The sequence below is a fragment of the Amphiprion ocellaris genome, chromosome 2, assembly GCF_022539595.1.
Source record: "Amphiprion ocellaris isolate individual 3 ecotype Okinawa chromosome 2, ASM2253959v1, whole genome shotgun sequence".
Classification (NCBI taxonomy): Eukaryota; Metazoa; Chordata; class Actinopteri; family Pomacentridae; genus Amphiprion; species Amphiprion ocellaris.
This window is the reverse complement of record NC_072767.1, coordinates 41040212-41059326: the sequence shown is the minus strand read 5'-3', so window position 1 is coordinate 41059326 and position 19115 is coordinate 41040212. Positions and strand designations below refer to the sequence as shown.

General features: G+C 39.0%; 2 protein-coding genes across 7 annotated transcripts in view; one reads left to right on the top strand and one right to left on the bottom strand.

Annotated features, from left to right (window-relative positions):
- Positions 1–8724, top strand: part of slc44a5b (solute carrier family 44 member 5b) — a 41720-nt gene extending 32996 nt beyond the window's left edge. Inside the window, exons 15-22 of one of the 2 annotated variants that reach the window (XM_055018458.1) lie at positions 572–834; positions 1361–1455; positions 1555–1658; positions 1778–1851; positions 2189–2259; positions 4438–4526; positions 5141–5225; positions 6930–8724. In XM_055018458.1, coding sequence (XP_054874433.1) covers positions 572–834; positions 1361–1455; positions 1555–1658; positions 1778–1851; positions 2189–2259; positions 4438–4526; positions 5141–5225; positions 6930–7027 — 879 coding nt within the window. In that variant the 3' untranslated portion in view covers positions 7028–8724. Of the gene's footprint in view, positions 1–571; positions 835–1360; positions 1456–1554; positions 1659–1777; positions 1852–2188; positions 2260–4437; positions 4527–5140; positions 5226–5528; positions 6834–6929 lie in introns of those variants that run through there. The other variant, XM_055018452.1, reaches the window with a different exon arrangement.
- A 1419-nt stretch (positions 8725–10143) lies between these two features.
- LOC111581922 (LIM/homeobox protein Lhx8) lies at positions 10144–17419 on the bottom strand. 5 transcript variants are annotated; one of them, XM_035957295.2, is made up of 9 exons: positions 17219–17419; positions 16501–16578; positions 15936–16061; positions 15641–15762; positions 14800–15020; positions 14539–14642; positions 13521–13616; positions 12170–12359; positions 10144–10716 (listed from the first exon to the last, which is right to left on the bottom strand). In XM_035957295.2, the coding sequence occupies exons 1-9, from the start codon at positions 17300–17302 to the stop codon at positions 10640–10642; spliced, it is 1098 nt and encodes a 365-aa protein (XP_035813188.1). In that variant the 5' UTR covers positions 17303–17419; the 3' UTR covers positions 10144–10639. The 5 variants fall into 5 exon arrangements, with proteins under 5 accessions (XP_035813188.1, XP_023146092.1, XP_035813187.1 ...); XM_023290324.3 differs by lacking the exon at positions 16501–16578 and having other exon boundaries at positions 12170–12347; positions 17219–17417; XM_035957294.2 differs by lacking the exon at positions 16501–16578 and having other exon boundaries at positions 14800–15017; positions 17219–17413.
- Between the last annotated feature and the right edge of the window lie 1696 nt (positions 17420–19115).

The window sequence follows — 19115 nt, the reverse complement described above, 5'->3', positions numbered from 1 at the left end:
CGAGGGAGGGATGTACACAGTAATGGCTATTACATGTGAATACTCCCGGGGCAGATAGAACGGACGCAGACTGACCGCCAGTAATTCTACATCCTTAGTGCAGAGCTGCTCTTTAACGCTAATGTGTCCAGCATTACACCATGTAATATATGAATGCAAATTGATTGGATGCTGTAATGTAAATATAGGTGAATTATTAGCCAACAGCTACAAACACTTATTTGACAGATGTTATTAATCAATCACGCTGCCCTCCTGGGTTTGTGCAAGTTAATGTGAGCGTCTAAAAGGATTTATGTGCCATGTGGTCACTCAGCATTTAACAAATGCAGGATTACTTCAGAGCCATACAGTTGGGCGTCATCCATTTACATGCAAAGCAGAAGCGAAGTAGCAGAAAAGACGAGAAGAGAAAAGTGACACTAGTTTTTTTTTCTGACTGAGTTGTTTAATAAGCATTTTACTACCATTTTGTGTTTGTTACTCCGCTATGTTACAAATTAGGCCTATATCGCAATACATTTCCACTTTTAAATAAGTGAATGATGTTCAATCTGTTGTTTCATTTCAGACCTTCAATAAGTCCAATATTACCAAAGTGTGCCCCGGGTCACAGTGCATGTTCGCCTTCTACGGTGGGGAGAGTATGTACCACCGCTACATCTTAGTCCTCCATCTGTGCAACCTGTTCGTGTTCCTCTGGCTGGTGAACTTCACCATTGCCCTGGGTCAGTGCACTCTGGCCGGGGCCTTCGCCTCCTATTACTGGGCCCTGAAGAAGCCAGATGACATCCCTGCCTGTCCACTGTACTCCTCGTTCAGCAGAGCCATACGGTGGGTAGCTGCAAGCACAGACGTGTTATTACTCCGCCAAGGACCATGATGGAGTTTTGTGATGTTCGGTGTCTGTCTGTCTGCAAAATTACTTAAAAACAGACTAACAGATTTGGATTAAATCAGAAATGACACAAAGACCAAGTGATTACATTTTGGCAGCATATACTCAGGATCCACGGATTAGTTAAAGATTTCTGTATCATTGCCAGACAGCGGCACGGCGTCACTGTAACCATGACAACAAGTGAACACTACATCAGCTGAATGCTGATGATCACATGATTGTGATCCTGCTACAAATCCACCTCTGAGGACTTATCAGGACTTATCCATCAGAAATGATCCAAGGAACAACTGATTAAATTGTGGGGGTGTTTCTGAGTCCCATCAATTCCCGCTGCCAAACTGAAGACTGAATGTGGCACGTGTTTCCTGTAGCCTGAAAATTTCAGTTCAAGTTACAAAGAAACTGCCAGGCTTTGTATTAGTTTGGTTGTAATGTTTATCTATTTCCTTGTCCCAGCTATCACACAGGTTCTCTGGCCTTCGGTTCTCTAATCCTGGCTGTGGTGCAGATGGTCCGAATTGTTCTTGAATACCTGGATCACAAACTGAAAGGCAAGCTGCAACCCTTAAAGGCACTGATATTTAAGCTTTCACAAAACTTTAATCTTTACTTTAAACTTCACGTTGATGAATCTGATGATATTTTCCCAGGTTCTCAAAATGCCTGCGCTCGATTCTTGCTTTGCTGCCTCAAATGCTGCTTCTGGTGCCTGGAACGTTTCATCAAGTTTATAAACAGAAATGCATACATTATGGTGAGTCATGTCCAGAAACACCGTTGACCAATTTATTGCATGCATGTTTACTGTTTTGCTATTAATTGACCATAACTCAGTGTTTTATTATCAACTGTCTACTTTGCTGTCACCAACAGATAGCAATATATGGGAAGAACTTCTGCACCTCTTCCAAGGATGCTTTCTTCCTCTTGATGAGGAATGTTGTTCGGTAAGGTCTTTGTTAAATGTCTGTAATGTACACTGGCCATGCTTCTTAGCACACTCTGCCATCAAGTGACATTCTTCTGCAGTAAAATTAGGTGTTTTCTGTTTAAAAAAATACTGATAAAAAGTCAGAAAAGCACAGATTTTGTGGATAAAAGGTGGATTTACTGTATACATGTTGGTGAAACAATGTGTTTCCTGCCATTGCACATTTTTGCAAATTACCCTCCTTACTATCATGTGCTTAAAGGTGACTGCACTCACTTACATCTCTGTCTCTCAGTGCATGACAGTTTCCTTTCCATTTCTCTCCTGTCTGCATTTCTCTTCTTCCTCTGAAGGGTGGCTGTCCTGGACAAGGTGACAGACTTTCTGCTGTTCTTGGGAAAACTGCTTATTTCAGGAAGTGTTGGTGAGTTTCACATCTGCCGCACTCTGAAGTGACAAACAGTAGCATAGATAAAAAACTGCAGAAGAAGCTGGATGAGATAGCTTCCCGAATATACGAAGGATGATGCACCACCTCGCTCTTAGTTATTTTTGCCGTGCACACAGTCTGTTTCACATGTTCATTTTGTTTCATTGTAAGTTGAAATTTACAGTCCAGTAGCTGGCTGACTTAATTTTAGAGTGCCTTAATTAAATTCGGTTTAGTTTATGAGACCTTAAATTAAACATATGCCCTAACTAAGTCCTTACAGACATGTCTCGCCATCCAAACCATGTTGGCACCAGCCCTGGGGAGTTATTTCAGACCAACAAGACCACGTGACTGTCTAAATGAATGGAGAGAGCCCTCACTGTAACATCAATAGTCACAGAGATGGAAAACCTGCTTGTCAAGAATAACCTGCCAAATGTGCTGCTTAAAAAATTTGGTGACTTTCCCCCAAAATGATGTTTAAGAAGCATTTTTTGACACAGGTTAGACTTCCACTACGCTGTGCTTGAGTCAGTCCAGCAACACATTTGGCTGGATGTCTCCCCATTCAAATGTTACGAAGCAGACAGTTGACTTTTTGGGATAACTAATGGGACGTATGTGTCATGCAGCCGTTATCTGCAGTATTTCTTCCATTGTTTTCTATCCTGGACTCTTTAAGTGCCGTGTTTCTCTCGTATAACATCTCTGTCTCTGATCATAGCGGTTTCCTGAAGAATACCTGTACAAAAGTAGTAGTAAAAATGATTATACTGCATAACTGCTGTTTGTTATAGGTTTCACTAATTTAGTGTCAATGAATTTGAATATAGCAAAACAAGTTTGTACTTTTGAAAGCCCTGTTCTTGTACCACTTTTAAAGACTCCTCTGGTTATAGTCAATTTTTTCTGTATGCTGGAAAACGTATCATGAGCGACATAAGCAGTAAACACCATGGCTGAACATTTCCACCTTGAATCTGCAGTGCACCAGTGACAGTCTCACATTACAGATTCAAACAACCAGGGTTTCATATGTCACAAACCGAAGAAACCAATCCTGCCATGTTGGAGGATGAGGCTTTCTACAGAATCACTTTCCAGTTCAAACATGTATGACTGAATAACTCCAATCCACTTACAACTTCCCGTTGTGTAGTGTGGACTAATTTTTCTGTTTGAGCAGAGTCAAAGGTGAGCTGGTGTTCTGGATCTGCAGGAAGTAGGAGGAGAGGTGGTTGGAGAGAGACACAAGAACTTCATAAATTCACACAATCTAAAGGAAACTGTGGTGTTGAGTTACAGCAATTTGTAGGCATGACAGGATTATTTTCAATTAGGGCTGCAACTAGGATTATTTTAATAGTTGATTAATTGGTCGATTATTTTTTTTCGATTAATCGGACTAAAAAAACCAACACATTTTAAATTTTTGCGGCTTTATTTAGAAATGGAAGATTTGGACTGACAGAGCAAATAAGATCATTGTAGCGAAGCCTTCGTCTTCAACCATCAACAGAGGCCTCGTGTCAGTGAGCATCATGTTGAGGATGCTCTCAGTCAGGACAGCTGCTTGCTGTGGTGGACATGATGTCTTTCTTATCATGAAGCCTGTCATTGTTTGCTGTTGATGAAATGAGAAAGATAGTAGAGTATGTATTACAGCACAATTTACAACAACTCAATAATTATCTTGTTTTATTTGCAGTATTAGGTTAAGGCATGTAAGTAGCACAAAGAGCAAAACACAAAGCACACACACACACATTATATATATTTATACACACACACATTATATATATATGTGTAACTTTATTTCAGTCAGCCAGCATTGACAAAGCTCTGCAGGTGGAGTAGACGGCTCTGCGACATGGCGAGTGACGCATGAATCGCGCGACAACGAATCGATAACGAAATTCATTGCCAGCGCTTTTAATAATAGATTATTATCGATTTTATCGATTCGTTGTTGCAGCCCTATTTTCAGTAAAACAAAACTTCTGAATATGTAATTTTGACACATGGGTGAGTTTGTAGGAGCTTAATTAACCTGCTGATGTATGATAATCTTGTTTTCTAAGCCTTGACAGTTCTTACACAATGTCTAAATGTGTATATATTTCATATCTCTGCTTTTAACTTTTGTCTTCTTTTTTTTTAATCTTTCAGGTGTTCTAGCATTTTTCTTCTTCTCACGTAAAATACCAGTTTTTCAAGAGGAGGTGCCGTCACTAAATTACTACTGGGTCCCTCTTCTGGTAAGAAACTCAAATGTGAGCTGTCTACTGTGCTTAATAATTGTAACGGCATTAACAGGGTCTGATTCAGGCTGAATAAAATGGTGTTTAATTTAGTAATTATTTTTTTGTTTAATTCAGAACCTTCCTGTAAATCATCCTACAGTTACAACTCAAGCCCAGTTAGTACCTAAAAGTATTCTGTTCTTTGTATTTAGTTAAAAACTATTCTAGAGAAAGACTAACGTGCAGTTGGAGCATTAGTTAAACAAGTATATCAGAATTCTCTTTCCTGCTGTTCTCCCATAATGTAGCAATAGAATATTTTGTATAATGTGGTTTTTATTTATTCCTTTGACTTCTCCTGTTCCTAATCTATTTCCTTACATTTTTAAGAGCATTTTTTTCTTGGTTGTGAAAAGTTGCTAAAGTCCATTTAACAGTTCTTTGTTCCTACAGTGTTGCACAGGCTAATGAGCTCTGTTGATAGATTTATGACTCAGCCGTTCATTTTCTTCTTGATGTTTTCAGTGTTTGCTGGCATGCAGGGTTTTGTTGTTGCGTAATAAAACTGAAATACTCGACAGAAGTTGACGATATGAATCACGCTAACAGTGACCTGTTGACTCTTTCAGACGGTGATATTTGGATCCTACATGATCGCACATGGCTTTTTTAATGTCTATGCCATGTGTGTGGACACGTTGTTCCTGTGCTTTTGTAAGTATGCTGTTTTTTAAGCAGTTTACAGTCCACAGTGAGAATATGACTACCGCTACTGAATACTGCTATGATCAAATGTTGCTCAGCTTGCCAGCAGTTGAAAATAACTCTTTCCAGCTTCAAAACTAGTTGTAAATTCTAACTGTGAATTATTCCTGCTCATTCACTGTTTCAGCTCTCTTTAATTCCTGCATGCCCTTTGTTCACTTACCTCCACTAAGCCTTTGCTTTCCTCTCTCTTTGTGTCATTCTCTGCTCTGTCTGCTATTCCTGCACTTCCTCCTCCTCTGCTGGGACCAGGTGAAGACCTGGAGAGGAACGATGGTTCTTCCTCCAGGCCCTACTACATGTCTCCCGGCTTGCACAAGATCCTGCGCAAAGGCGAGGAGATTCCCAAATCAAGCGCTGCCTCCTGAGCGATGTGCAGCCGTTTTACTAAACTTTTGACTCTCTTGACTCACTTCTCCATATCTTCTGTATGTGTGGGAGTCTGGACATTTGAGAGCGAGTACTGTAGGGCTAAACATCAAATCTGGATGCATCCCAGTCGGGTCAGGGATGACCTGGACATGAAAAGGACATGCGGTTACTTCAGGTCCGCAGAAAAAGGCATGGGGGACTGGAAAAAAAGACTTCTGTTCACTTCCTCTCTTGAGCCAACTCAGATACTTGCCTTTATTTCTGCGACGCTTCTGTTCATGTTTCTTTTTTTTTCTTCTCTGTATTCTCTGCTGACCTCTGCCTTACTGAGAGGGTACATGTCAACTCACAGGACGGATGCACAGGCTGAGATAACAATGAAACGAGCATTTTTACCCAAACATGAGGACCTTAAAATGTACAGATGCCACTGATGGACTACGGCATAAGACATCACCATAACAAAAGAAGTCGTGGACTTATGGGGCACCCTGTTGTCGCACTTTGGTCTTCTAGTGTAAAATCATGTTTTGTATGCACTTTCACATATGGGAATAGGACCATGTGATTTATTTCTTCTGTGTAGCATGATTATTTTGCTGGCTGTTGATGTTTACCATGGGTTTTCTAGGTTGCTTTAATCCACCATATTTATACTAACACAAACACACAGATCCAAAAATAGTGTGTATTCTGCACTTAGCAAAAACAGGTGTCTCATATTTTACATCGGATGCACAGTCATTCCCATTTTCATTCTGCTCATAGATGTACTGTAAACCTGACTGAGACTTTGTGGGAGGTTAAGACTTTTAGAAAAAGGCATTTCATGGTTTTTGCTTAAAATCTGAACAGAACCTGACAGTTTTCAGGAATCTTCTGAATGCAGCCACTAGTTAATGTGCCTAGTTGTGAAAAAAAATCTAAAAAAATGTTCCTCTTATTCAGTGGTTTTAGACCTAACAGCAGGAACCTTTGCGATACAGTTTATAAAAGGATGTCAAAGCCATTTTTGGTAAACTTTTTATTGGATGGTTCAGATGTTGTACTGTTTTAATACTAAGTATAATACACACATCTGTCTGGAGGTTATTCAGTGTTCTTTTTGTATTGGAGAATTTTTTTTTATTAATGAATCCAATGAAAATGTGAATCTTTGTTTTAAAATAAACATGAATGGTTGAAGTATTGTCCAGTCTGTTTTGAAAGGTTTTCATTTGATAAATGATTATTGCAACTGTGATGTAATTTTTTAACATTTGTGCTACTGCTGCCTCCTAGTGTGGGATCTGGAGGTGAATGATGGCTCTCCACACCGGCCCTTCTACATGAACAAGACCTTGAGGAGGATCCTCAACAAGAAGAACAGGAGGAAGTAGAGACAAGCAGAGAGGTGGGAGAAGGACAAAGACTGAAGGTTAATACAGAGCCACGGTACAAGCCCCTGTGGCATTAAACACTTTGCCAAACCGTATTTAAGTGTACACAAGTTGCAGCTGTACACTATAATGAGATAAAGGACTGTAATAATCTGATTCATCCACACACTGATGGATTTGAGAGTTTACTCCAGATGTCAGTTTGTCTAAAAGTCTTAGATTAGCTGGTGTACACAGTCACACCAGGTTATTGTAAATAATTTTTAAGTGTACAGTTATAACTGATGGTTTGTTGTATATGTTTTACAGCCACAATCACACTACGGATTAAGTTCCTATTGGAACAAGTGAAGTCTGTCTTTAGTGGATCTGGTAACCTCAGCTTTGGTTCTTAATGTCTTGTAGTTGCCAGTTGTCAGCACTTGGTGGTGCCAGACGTCATACGTGTGCTGTTGTTGAGGTATCAGCTCCACTGTGTTTTATCACAGCCTTTGACCATTAAGTGTCTCACATTGAGAATCATATGCGCCACTTGGTGTCCACGGTTTTCAAATTTAACTGTCATCGCAGCTTGAAGTGCTTCACCTTTAAGTGCCTTTTTCTTACAGTTGTCACAGTGAGTGTTTATAATTTAATAGTGCAGCTATGTAGATTATATTTGAAGATCCTTCCGTATTTTTTTAATAAGTTCTTATAATAGGATTTTGTAGCAGTCAGTGATGAAAATCTTTATCTTTTCCAAATATCTGCTTTGGAGCAGGACTAAAAGGGTAAATTTAAGCATGTTTTGTGTTTAGAAGACAGTCACAGGTTTGCACACAGCAGCAGATTCTGTGCTCAGCCGAAACCTTTGTGTTATACATGTGATTTCTGTGGTTTCTAACCTGCTGCTGATATGGGCACATGGATACAGTATGTAACTCAGAGGGCAGTGTAATGACCCCATTGACAGCTATAATAACCATTACAGTGTGTGAAATGTGGTGATTGGTTGCTCCTAAGTGATACTCTAGAAATACATGTCATTAATATTAAACAGTCATCCCCTGTTGATTTTAAAGGTGGCTCCCTTCACAGAGATCACTGGCTGTATTCAACTCAAATGGAATTCACTAATATACTCCAACACTTAGGTTTAAATCACACTTGCAGTATAACCCCCTTCTCGCCTGACCATTTTTATGTTTTTCAGCCACATCAAAAATATATCTAAATATGTGGCCAACCGCAAACACACAGCTAACAAGCAGAAGCAGTGTGAAGATATTTCTGTTGATGTGAAGCTGCTGGAGTGCTTTGATAAGTTTCTCTGAACTACAACCTGCAGATGACGAGTATTTGATTTCTGAGTCATCCATCTGGTATTAGAACAAAACACCAAAGTTTCTTGTTGGAATTCTGAACTTGATTCAAAACAGCATTACAGGTTTTAGGTCTTCTTGTTGCGCCAAAAGGAAGCTGTGGGTCAGTTTGCTCAGTTGTATGTATTACCATCAGGCTGATATTATAATGTGAAAGGTGGAGATGTGTTGCAGTCTAATGAAGTGCTTGATTGTATATATTGTAAATATTATTACTATTGTTCTATTACTATTTATTCTTATCACTACGTCTACTGTTACATAAGCTGCTGTAACAATGTAAATTTCCCCTGGAGTGGGGAGAAATAAAGAACTTTATCTTATCTTATCTTATAAGTTAGTGAAGATTCTTCTCTTGTGGCCAAGTTTCTTTGCAAAAAGAGATGCACTGTTTCAGCCACAATATGGAAACCACTGACAAGTGAAGTGATCATGTTGTTATTATGCAACATTCTGCTGGAAATCCTTTGGTTCTGGTGTCCATCAAGTTAATACTTTGACATGTTGCACCCACCTGAACACTGTCGCCTCCATGGCAACAGCGCTCTGCCTCCCCCAGCAGCACTTTGTGCCCTGCTACACCACAACAACTGCTCAGGGTCAGTTCAAGGAACATGGCCCGGCCTCCCAAGTCCAAATCTAACTGAGCATGTGTTGGGATGCTGACAAACAAGCCTCGTCCATGGAGGTCCAAATGATCCACTACCAAGATGTGCCAGGACACCCATAGAGGCACTTTGGTCCTGCCCAGGTGAATCAGGGCTATTTTTGCTGCACAAGAGGGACCTAAACCGTATTATGCAGGTGGTTTGAATGTTGTAGCTGATCAGTGTATATTAGGGGTATTAATAGGGGACACAGCTGTTGACAGATTAACACTGTGCCCTTGTATTTTACAAACATTTAGACCTTTAATTATGTTTTCTTTAGTTTTGAAAATGGATTCCTGTGTCACTTTGGGTGACGTGACTCGTTTGTGATTCTTTGTGCCGTGTTTGTCAACTCTGAGAACAAGCCCTCATGTGGTACCTGGGAGTGACGGCACCGCCACACTTCTGCACCTTTTGCCCCCATTGAAGCTGAACATGCTGAGACATGCACAACGTAACGTTCAATAAAAGCAGAATGACTCTGCTTGTGTATCTGAAAGAAGACAAATGATGCATGTAGTGCTCAGTGGGGCATATTGCCAACGTGCCATGTTGTTTTCTTATACTGAAACATTACCGAGCTCCCGGCTGAATTTTCTGTCTCTTTGTACATGTTGCTCAGGCTTGGTTTCTTTCCCATCGGGGAATACCTGAGATCTGATAAAAACAGTGTTTTTATATGCCTCTCACTCCCTCCCATGTCTGGAAATTAGATTCTTTTGGTCAACCACAGTCAGCAAGCAGACACAAGTTAAACTTCTCTCTTGGTAAAATGTGAGTCGGTTTTCTTACCACAAGCTCTTAAAAGTCAGAAAATGCAGTCGATAAAAAGATGAGCAGCACTCCAGGCTCATTTAGCCAGAAAGTCAACAGCATAAACATGTGCCTGACATTTATTTCTACAGTCAAGTTGTGTTTTTAATAGAAAGACTCTCCCACGTGTATGTTCATCATTCAGAAATAAATTTGTTTTACTTGTGCTTTTATCAATAAATAGTTTTTCTACCATGCACACTTTGACAAACTGGTATGATCTTGCTAAGTTTGAAGTTGTAGCGCACGTGTCAGCTGCTGTTTAAAATATGTCATTCACTCATCTCCCAGGTTTGTGAAATTAGACATTTATTCTCAAAACAAACGTACACGTACAATAAATTAAATTCCAACACTGCTATACATACAAGTTCAAGTTCATTTTCATATGGAGTTGATATTTTGGGTCTGGTAGCTTTCACGTAGAGCAGCACAGTCAAACTTTGTCACCAACTACACAAACAAATATAAATCTATAATGTCATGTGTCACGATCCTATGAGGTACACGAGACCTTTCCATTTCCACGTTATACAGTACACTTAGGACTGTAAATTAGAAACCATCCAGAATTTGCTTAACAGAAATATAAACATGTGGTGATGAGTTACTGGCAGTTTGAGAAGAGAGAAATGGTTGAATAGGTCACTGAGAATCCAATTATTTTTTACCATGGAATACTGAATTCTGCAGCTGCTGATGACTGAGGGACATTGGTGAAGTCTGAGGATGCTGTGTGTGTTGTGTGTTTGTAAATGTGTGCATGTGAGTGTGTTTTTGTGTGCAGCTCAGGCGTGAGACACAGGCAGCGAGGTCATGGCGTGGGCCGGCAACAGCGGCTGAAATATGGAGGGAGGAGAGTGTACTGCAGAAACACAGAGGCAGAACACGGTTTTACAGTAAGTACTCAATTAGCTCAATAAATACACATCTCTGTATGCCACAATTTAATTAAGGAGGTATGTTTAATTCAATTATGTAAAGCTTCTCTATATCCTGTCCTAAACTCCTGATGTGTGAAAGCAGTTTTTCATGAAAATAGCATTTTGAATATCATATTTCTACAAGGTTTGTTTAGTGCTAGAAGTGCAAAAAGAGCACCACCAGCAAAATTACATAAAAACCTCAATTTTAAATGGAAATATCATTCTCATCACAAGTTTATGGACAACTAATGCTACTTAGAAGTTCGATATCATTATTTAAAGGGGAAAATTAACATTTTTATAATTTTTTAGCACCTAAACAGCAACCTGAATACTTCATCTTTGCTACTGATGCATGTTATAGACTGTTTTTAAAAAAAAAAAATCTATTCCTTTATCCCTACTTTAACTTGATTTGATTTTCTTGATGTTACTCAAACACATCAGAGCATCAGCAAATACACAGAGCTTGAATTTTTCATTGTCTACATTCATACCAGAAGGTAGTCAATACATCCAAATACAATAGACAATATGTCTAAATTCAAGAAATTCCTTTGGGATTAAAACAATTCTGTCTTATATTATGCTACTTATGGCTTCTGAATTTATGAACGTTCAGTTAAGATAAAACTTTTTTATTCCAGAAGGAACGTCTTGTGCCACGTGTTGTTCAGAAAAAGCAAATGACATAACAGAAAAAATGCAATAAGACATAAGTATGATACATAACTGAAGATGAAGTGAGTGAGCTAAAATAAAGTTATAACAGAACAATAAAGAGCTATGCTGGCAATGATACTGAGGTAATAAATAATATCACACATGATGAAGAAATATTTCAACTAAAAAGCAAGATGAAAATGTGTCCATTACACTGACAATGTTGCACATGAAATCGAACATCTTACACAAGATCATGAGATATTGTACATAAAACTGAAATATTACACTTGAGACATGAGAATATGAAATATTCCACATATTGCACATGAAATGAATTGCTGCACATGGTATGGAAACTGATATTGCACCAACTATGAAAAAGTAATTTTACAAATGATAATATTATGTTTAGATCTAAGTGTCTGATGTTTTAGTTGCTACAAATACAACAGGAGATAGTGGACACGCTTCCTAAGACTACTTCATCGAAGTACTTGATATACAACAGATGCACTGCTGGAGTAATTATTTCAAATACTCTCAAAAGATGGGGATAATCTTGGGCTCTTAATGTCAACTCATGAAATATTTTATCTTTGGTATATGGATATATGTGTTTAATTGGGGTAATTAATCTGTCTGAACAGGAATATATCATGTTAAATGTCAGCTTTTAAAGACTGTAAAGTGCAAAATACAACAGTAAGAATTCATGAAAGGTCTTACTGTCTATGAAGGAGTGTAGCGCGGAGAGCATTGACCCCTCCGGGCCTCCGTAGGCGGTGTACTGCAGCTCCTCGGGGGTCGGGGTGGGCTGGGACAGGCGGCTGGGCTGCATGGAGGTCATGGGCGTGCTGGAGGTGTGGTTGGGGCTCACGTGCTTCTTGTGGCGAGCTCGACAGTTCTGGAACCAGACCTGAGTTAACAGGACAAACAAACCACACAACGTGATAGAAGCATCCACTGTCACAAAACACGATGACGACGCCAGCATGTGGGCCAAACAAGTCCAAAAAAATCAGCCCTGTTTTTGCTGAGTTACGGTCAAGGAGTCACATTTTGTCCTGGTGAGTAGAAGCACTTTTGTAGCCTCGCGGTTGTGTTTTTTCCCCTCCCTGTTAGTGTTTGTTGTTTTTATTCTTGAATTGTGCTTAATTCTCACTGGAGACACTATAGCTAACCTAAAGGTGACAGTCAGTGCAGGAACAAAACTGTCCAAGATGTGTTTCCTCCAAACGGTCACATTTAGTTGGAAAATGCGGATGAAAGATGAAGCTGCCTCTAAGACGCTCACTGTGAATTACAGTAACGGATGTAACTGTAGGTGAAATAATCTGCACATCTGAATATCAGCAATATATTTGCTGTAAATAAATAACTGTACACATATTGTCAATATTTTAATCTGAATGATTTTTATTTCTCCCTTGTTTCTTCATAAACAAAGGTGCATCAACAACAAACCCAACTCATTTAATTTTTGCTGCCATCTTTTCTTTAAATTGGGCAGTTTTTGGCCAAAAATTAAAGAATTCATTGTTTTCTCAGCAAAATTTGGGAGAAATTTTTACTGGAGGAGAAAATTTAGGGTTAAATCTAGAATTCTAGTAAATAAAAGCTCCACTCTTCCATCCTTCCATTGTTCTATAGCTAGATTGAACATGTAGAAAGAGGCAGTTCAGGAACAAATCTGTCCAAAATGTTTTTTCAAACGGTCACACTCTATTGTAAGATGCATCACATGCAGCTGAAACTATATTTTAAGTCTGAGTATAAAGCTGTGAGACACAGCTTTATAAATGTAACTACAGAGCATTTTTTTCTCTTAGTGCACACTTTTGCAACTTCAGTTAATTTGCTTGTGCAAAAGTAGCTTTGAGTTGTTTTTTTAAAGAAATACTACATTTGCAAATAAAACTTTCTTGAACAGACTACACATAAAGCTTTTTTAAATTATGCTACAATAAACATACTTTTGTCCAGATTTCCACAGGCTGCACATGAAATGCAACTTCAACCACAAACAACGTTGTAACTACATTATGTCTGTCTAAATACGTCGTCTGTTTTCTCTGACCTGTATGACTCTTCGACTGAGGCCCGTCTGCTCCGCCAGTTTCTGCAGTGTTTGGGCGTCTGGATTGTTGTCCTGAGCAAACTGAGCCTGCATCACCTGCATGTGCACAGGTAGAAAAAACCAAACAGGTTTTTATGTAGCCCTGTGTGAGGAATTACATGATTCACCTGCAGACCGTAAGTAACGACTGTGAGAAGATAAGACAGACAAACTAAATATGTCAATAAAATCACTTCAGGTGATAGAAAATATTACTTTTTTACAACTCTCTTTTTCTACATAGATCAAAATCATATATTAGTAATATAATGCTAGTTAAACAGCAAACTAAACGAAAAAATATTTTCTGAGCCATGTGCATATGAATCATCATTACTAATAGAGGAAATCTGTAACAAAAAAAATTAAAAACCAGGATTTTTGCTAAAGATGCTCTTGTGCAGTATTTGTAGTATTTGTTTCAATAAAATGAAAACTAAATTTGTCTAGTTTATTGAAATCAAAGTGTATGTTTAGTTTTACCTTTAATTGTGTGTGTGTTCGTTATTTTAAAAGACTTAAATAAGACCCTCACTGTGAATTACATAGATGGTGTAAGTGCAATTTATTGGTGATTTTGTACATCTGAATATTGGAGATACATTTTAAACGTAACTTTGCACATGTTGGCAATATTTTTGATTTAAAGGGTTTTGATTTCCATTTTTTCTGCTCAAATTCAGAAAAAAATTTTTAAAAAGAGGTGTATCAAAAAGTAACCCCAACTTACTTATTTTTTGCCATCATCTTTTTGTTAAACAGATTTTTAGGCTAAAAATGACAGAATTCAATGTTTTCTCAGCAAAATGTGTTCATGAGGAGACATTTTGCTTGAAACAGAAAACTATAAATCCAGAATTAAAGTGACTCCTTGCTCTATTCTTCCATCCTTACCACTGTAAATACATGAAATTGAAAGATATTTCACAATCTAAAGTTAAAACTCGTGTTGTAAAAGATGCTGGTGGATGAAACGAACCTGCAGCTGGTCGGCAGTGAAGCTGGTCCGAGCTCTCTTGGAGGGTTTTGGCTGGTTGATCTCCTGCTCGGTGGGTACAGCTCCCTCCATGTTAACACTGCTGCCTGCAGACAATCCGTTTCTCAGATTAATACTGAAAACATGGCAATGATGTTAACATTTTAAACTTAAAGCAATATTTAAAAAATAAATAAATAAATAAATCAGTCATGCATGTGTGTCTCCAGGTATGTGTTTTGGAGAAGGGGACTCCAGCCTCACCTTTCTCCACGGCCCGCTTCAGGTTGTCCAGCATGCAGTCGTAGTGGACCCTGCAGAGCACCTTCCCCTCCACCAGGGCGAACTCCTCCCCGGTGGACAGCTGCCTCTTGCAGGAGAAGCAGGCGAAGCAGGCCAGGTGATAGACGTTCCCCTTGGCCCGGCGAACCCAGTCTGTGGAGTGGATGTTCCGGCCGCAGCAGGCGCACCAGGTGCCGTATCTTCTGCAGGTAGAGGTCTTAGTGAGCAAAGGAGGCGCCCAGAGAGCTGCCTGACAGTTTTACCTTAATATCTTAATGAAAAATTTTATTTTAGGCCCGTGTTTTCCAACAGAATCAGGCTAAAACTTAGTCTGAACCGCTGCAAGAAAGTTCTCAGAAAAAGCTTTTTTAAAGTACGTGATTGGATAAAGGCCCTGTTAAAGTTAGAATTAAAATCTTCAGTCTCCACCTCAAGAAATATTTTACCCAATTCTCCTATATTATCTAATAAAATCCTCCATATCAGTCTGTCTTTCGAACTTTTTTATGTCACAATGACAAAAACTGAAAATTACAATTTAGTGTTTTATTAATGATGTATTTATTGACCAAGTGATTGTAAATAAAACATTAAAATTAAATAAATGCAAGAAAATAATTCCACTGTAAGTCTAAAAAATGCTATTTTTGTTGTATTTATTCAGATTTTTATTCATCACATTAATGGTTCTAATCATTTTCCCGATATCAGTTGCAGCCAACTGATCCAACGGATCATGTTTTGGTTGATTTCCTGCAGCAATTTCGTTTAAGTAACTTCAATCTTTCGTTTTTTGAGCACAAATACAAACCGATGCACCTACCGAAAGTAATCGAGTTTACAGAAAACCTCCTTTTCTTTGATGTAGCAGCTCGTGTGGCTGCCAAGCGAAGTCTGGCACACGCTGCAGGAGAGACAGCGCACATGCCAGCACAAGTCGTTAACCTAAAGCAAAGATATGACAAATTGGCGAAGTTCAAAGGTGAGCCAACCGAATATGCACATTAAAAAACGAATTAAATCCAAACTGTAGAGGGGGAGGAGGAAAATAAGTTAAACAATAAAAAGGCGCACGAAACATAAACGCACCAAATGGGGAAAAGGTGCAAACCTTTTACCTTTAATAAATATTTATCCACTATTTCCTCGTTGCAGCTCGCACACACGGTTCTCCCCAGCAGAGGCGCAGATGCCATCGCCTGTAAGGACGACGCGTCGTCATCCAAAACTTCCACCGGCGCGCCCTGAAGAGATCAGACCTGCGGTTAGAAAATTACGCACAGGAACGCATCCAGCCCTGAACCTGCTGCACCGCTACAATCATGTGTTTGAACTCGCTTTACATGTCGCGAAGCTCTCAGCTTCTCTGTCTCTGGAAAATGTACAATAATCACTTTCTTCTGCTGTTTTGGTGGAAACTTTTTGGAGGAATAAAAGCCGAAATCGAGCAGACGTTTAAAAACGTCAAACCGGGAGATTGCTACGATAAACAACAAAGACAAAGTGTAGCTTCAGATCGAATCTTTGTTTAGACGTTGATTTGGAGTGTTTCCACTTGGAATATGCGTAATTTTCTCCCCAAAATGCGCAATTTTCCCAATCCACTGCCAGTTTTAAAAACTTCCTCCACCCAGAAATGCTCACCGGACCATAAAGCAGCCACAACATTTCCATTCCTCCTACCATTATGTCTCTCCTGTCCTCAGTGCATTTGCCCAGCAGCTCTTCGCCTCCTTTGCAATCCTCACACATGACGAGAAGCTGTGCGGCGGGAAGACGATGCCGGTTCTGTCACACTGAGGCAGCTGCCTTAAATGCCCCCTGCGCCTTCCCCATAAATATCATGCCTTTCACTTTTCACCATGACAACGCAGGCGATTACCAAAATGACATTTAAAAGAGAAGGATAGTCATTACTTACAAAAACAGGCAACACTTGAACTAACAGGCTACTTATCCTATGCGCATTATGTTCTTGAGCTGTGGATTTTTTTTCTATTTTTTTTGCCTCGCCGCTTTATGCTGCGGTTAAAAAACCAAACCAACACACCAATTTTACGCGTCAATCAGAAAACCAGCGCGACGTCTCGAAGAGAAAAAATGGAGGGGATTGATTTATTTAATAACTGCAATTAAAAAGGCTGAGTTCGCCACAAACGTCTACCCGGGGCAACCAGAAGGTGAAGAGGTCTCATTAACTACTTGAGTTTTTAATTGCAGAAATCACGGAGGGCTAATTTTCTTTGACATTTCTTCAAATTGTGAAAATACTGAGCTGTCAGCTTTAGAGGCCGGGCTCCTAATGGCGCACTGAAGCCCACTCCGCTTCAATTTGGGCGAAGCAGTTTCCACTAATACTTAAGCAGCTGATCGGAAGTTTCAGCTCGACTTTTCCACTCACCTCTTCATCGTTGGACAACAGAGATCCGCTGTCAGTGTCGTTCACGATGCAACACTCTACTTTGACTTCACTTTTCCAGCGCATGTCTGCGTCCAGGAGCTTCTTCCACTTTTACGCACTGCTATTCTTTCTTTCTCCTCCAGGATTCCTGTGTGTCACCCAGTCTTCCTCCTGAGCTGTTTCTGGAGGGCGGATCATAATTCATCACTTCTAGTCCTTATAGCCGCGCCTCCCTTTTGGAAAATAAGCTTCTTGTGAGGGTTTTACGCAAGAAATTAAAAGTCTGTCACAGTTCTGTTCTTGTATTTTCCTCCTAAAGGCACGTATGATTGCCATTTCTGTTCAAACATAATGCAGTTCAACAAATAATAAGCAGCGAAAGTACCAGAAGGCCCCGTAATTTTCAGCCCCTTGAAGTTTGAGTATTTTAATTATTATAGTTTATGCTTCTGCGCTACAATATCACTGATTAGTTCACACTGAGCCCCTGCATGCAAAACGTGATTTTCTAATAACATACAGCACATTTCTGCAGAAGAAACTACAGCACAGTGCATAAAGTATGTAAAATCTGCACTAAATCAACCAGCTGTCTATGTTCACTGCATTAAAAATAATATTTTAACACAATAATATTCTATAATCAATCAAAATAATCAACCAAATAATGGTTTATATTAAATACTTTCTATTAAGACCCTCTAAAATGAGCCATTCTTTCATAATATTTATTTAATACACATTAAGTGCACTTTACTGCTAATATTTCTGTGCTTTCACTTAAGCAAAATCTTTACGCAGGACTTGAACCTGAGTATTTCTATCATGCTTTGTCTCTGCTTTAACTAAATTGGAATATTATTTTATTGTATATTATAATTCTTGAATATTTCTTCCACTTGTGCCCATGAGTTTGCTGCCTGCTAATGCATATTTGAACATGTGCTCAGTTTATTAAAGGACAGCAGCACTTAAATCTGCTGGTTTTCTCTCACTTACTTTCACCGATTTTGATCTGAAGACCTTTAAATAGCTGATTTTACCAACGTTTTACAGTTCCAGTTTGAGAGCCTCTTTACGCCGTGGTTTCCAGTTGTTTCCACCAGTTCAAAGTGATATTCTGTATCATATCTGCAGGCCAGAAGTAAAAAAAAAACATTCTGTAATTTCACATGAAGGCATTTTAGTTCAATTGGAGGAGGAAATCATCCTTATTTTAGATTGCAGGAACATGTTTTTGTATTTTCCAGCTTTGCTTTCATTTTAATTATGGCCACCATCTGTATATTTATCCTACGGCCCTAAATGAAATCCTGAACCTCAGGTTGAACACCGCTATATTAGCTGGCGCTCAGGTAGAAAAAAAAATGCAACTTCTACTGTTATATTTATGTTTAATGATCTAATTAAACACAGCCTATTAGTGAATATGCATCATGTGAACATGATATAAATTAAAATAATGGAGCTGTTTAAACTGCAGGACCCACTTTAGTTGATCTTAATGTTGCAAGAATAAATCACTAAATCCAGCTGACATGCAGAGCCCCAGCAGTCTGAGGTGCTCTGCATATCAGCTGGATTTGAGATAACTTTACCAAACATAAAGACTCTTAAAATATCCAGTTTTAACATTCACTGTTGCTTCGTTGAGTCGAAATGGTACATATTCTCAGCTGCCAGTTTAATGTGGTCTAATACAAAAAACTCCATGAGAAATCCCACCTTCATGAATTAGGAACTCTTTTTTTAAGTAAAACAAGAAACAAGGCTGGTTGATTTAATCTATAACCACTACAAAATCTACTTTCGTGAGCGAACATTTAATCTTTTTTGTTCCCAAAGAGGAAGTTTGCATTGTTCAACACAAAAGTGCGCACATTTCAAATTAAAACCC

Excerpts from the sequence above, each read along its gene's own strand:
- LOC111581922 (XM_035957295.2), bottom strand. The coding sequence starts at position 17,302 with ATGCGCTGGAAAAGTGAAGTCAAAGTAGAGTGTTGCATCGTGAACGAC. Across the intron at positions 15,763-15,935 it reads TGGATAAATATTTATTAAAG|GTTAACGACTTGTGCTGGCA; the intron begins GTAAAAGGTTTG and ends TCTTTGCTTTAG. Across the intron at positions 13,617-14,538 it reads TCACTGCCGACCAGCTGCAG|GTGATGCAGGCTCAGTTTGC; the intron begins GTTCGTTTCATC and ends GTGCACATGCAG.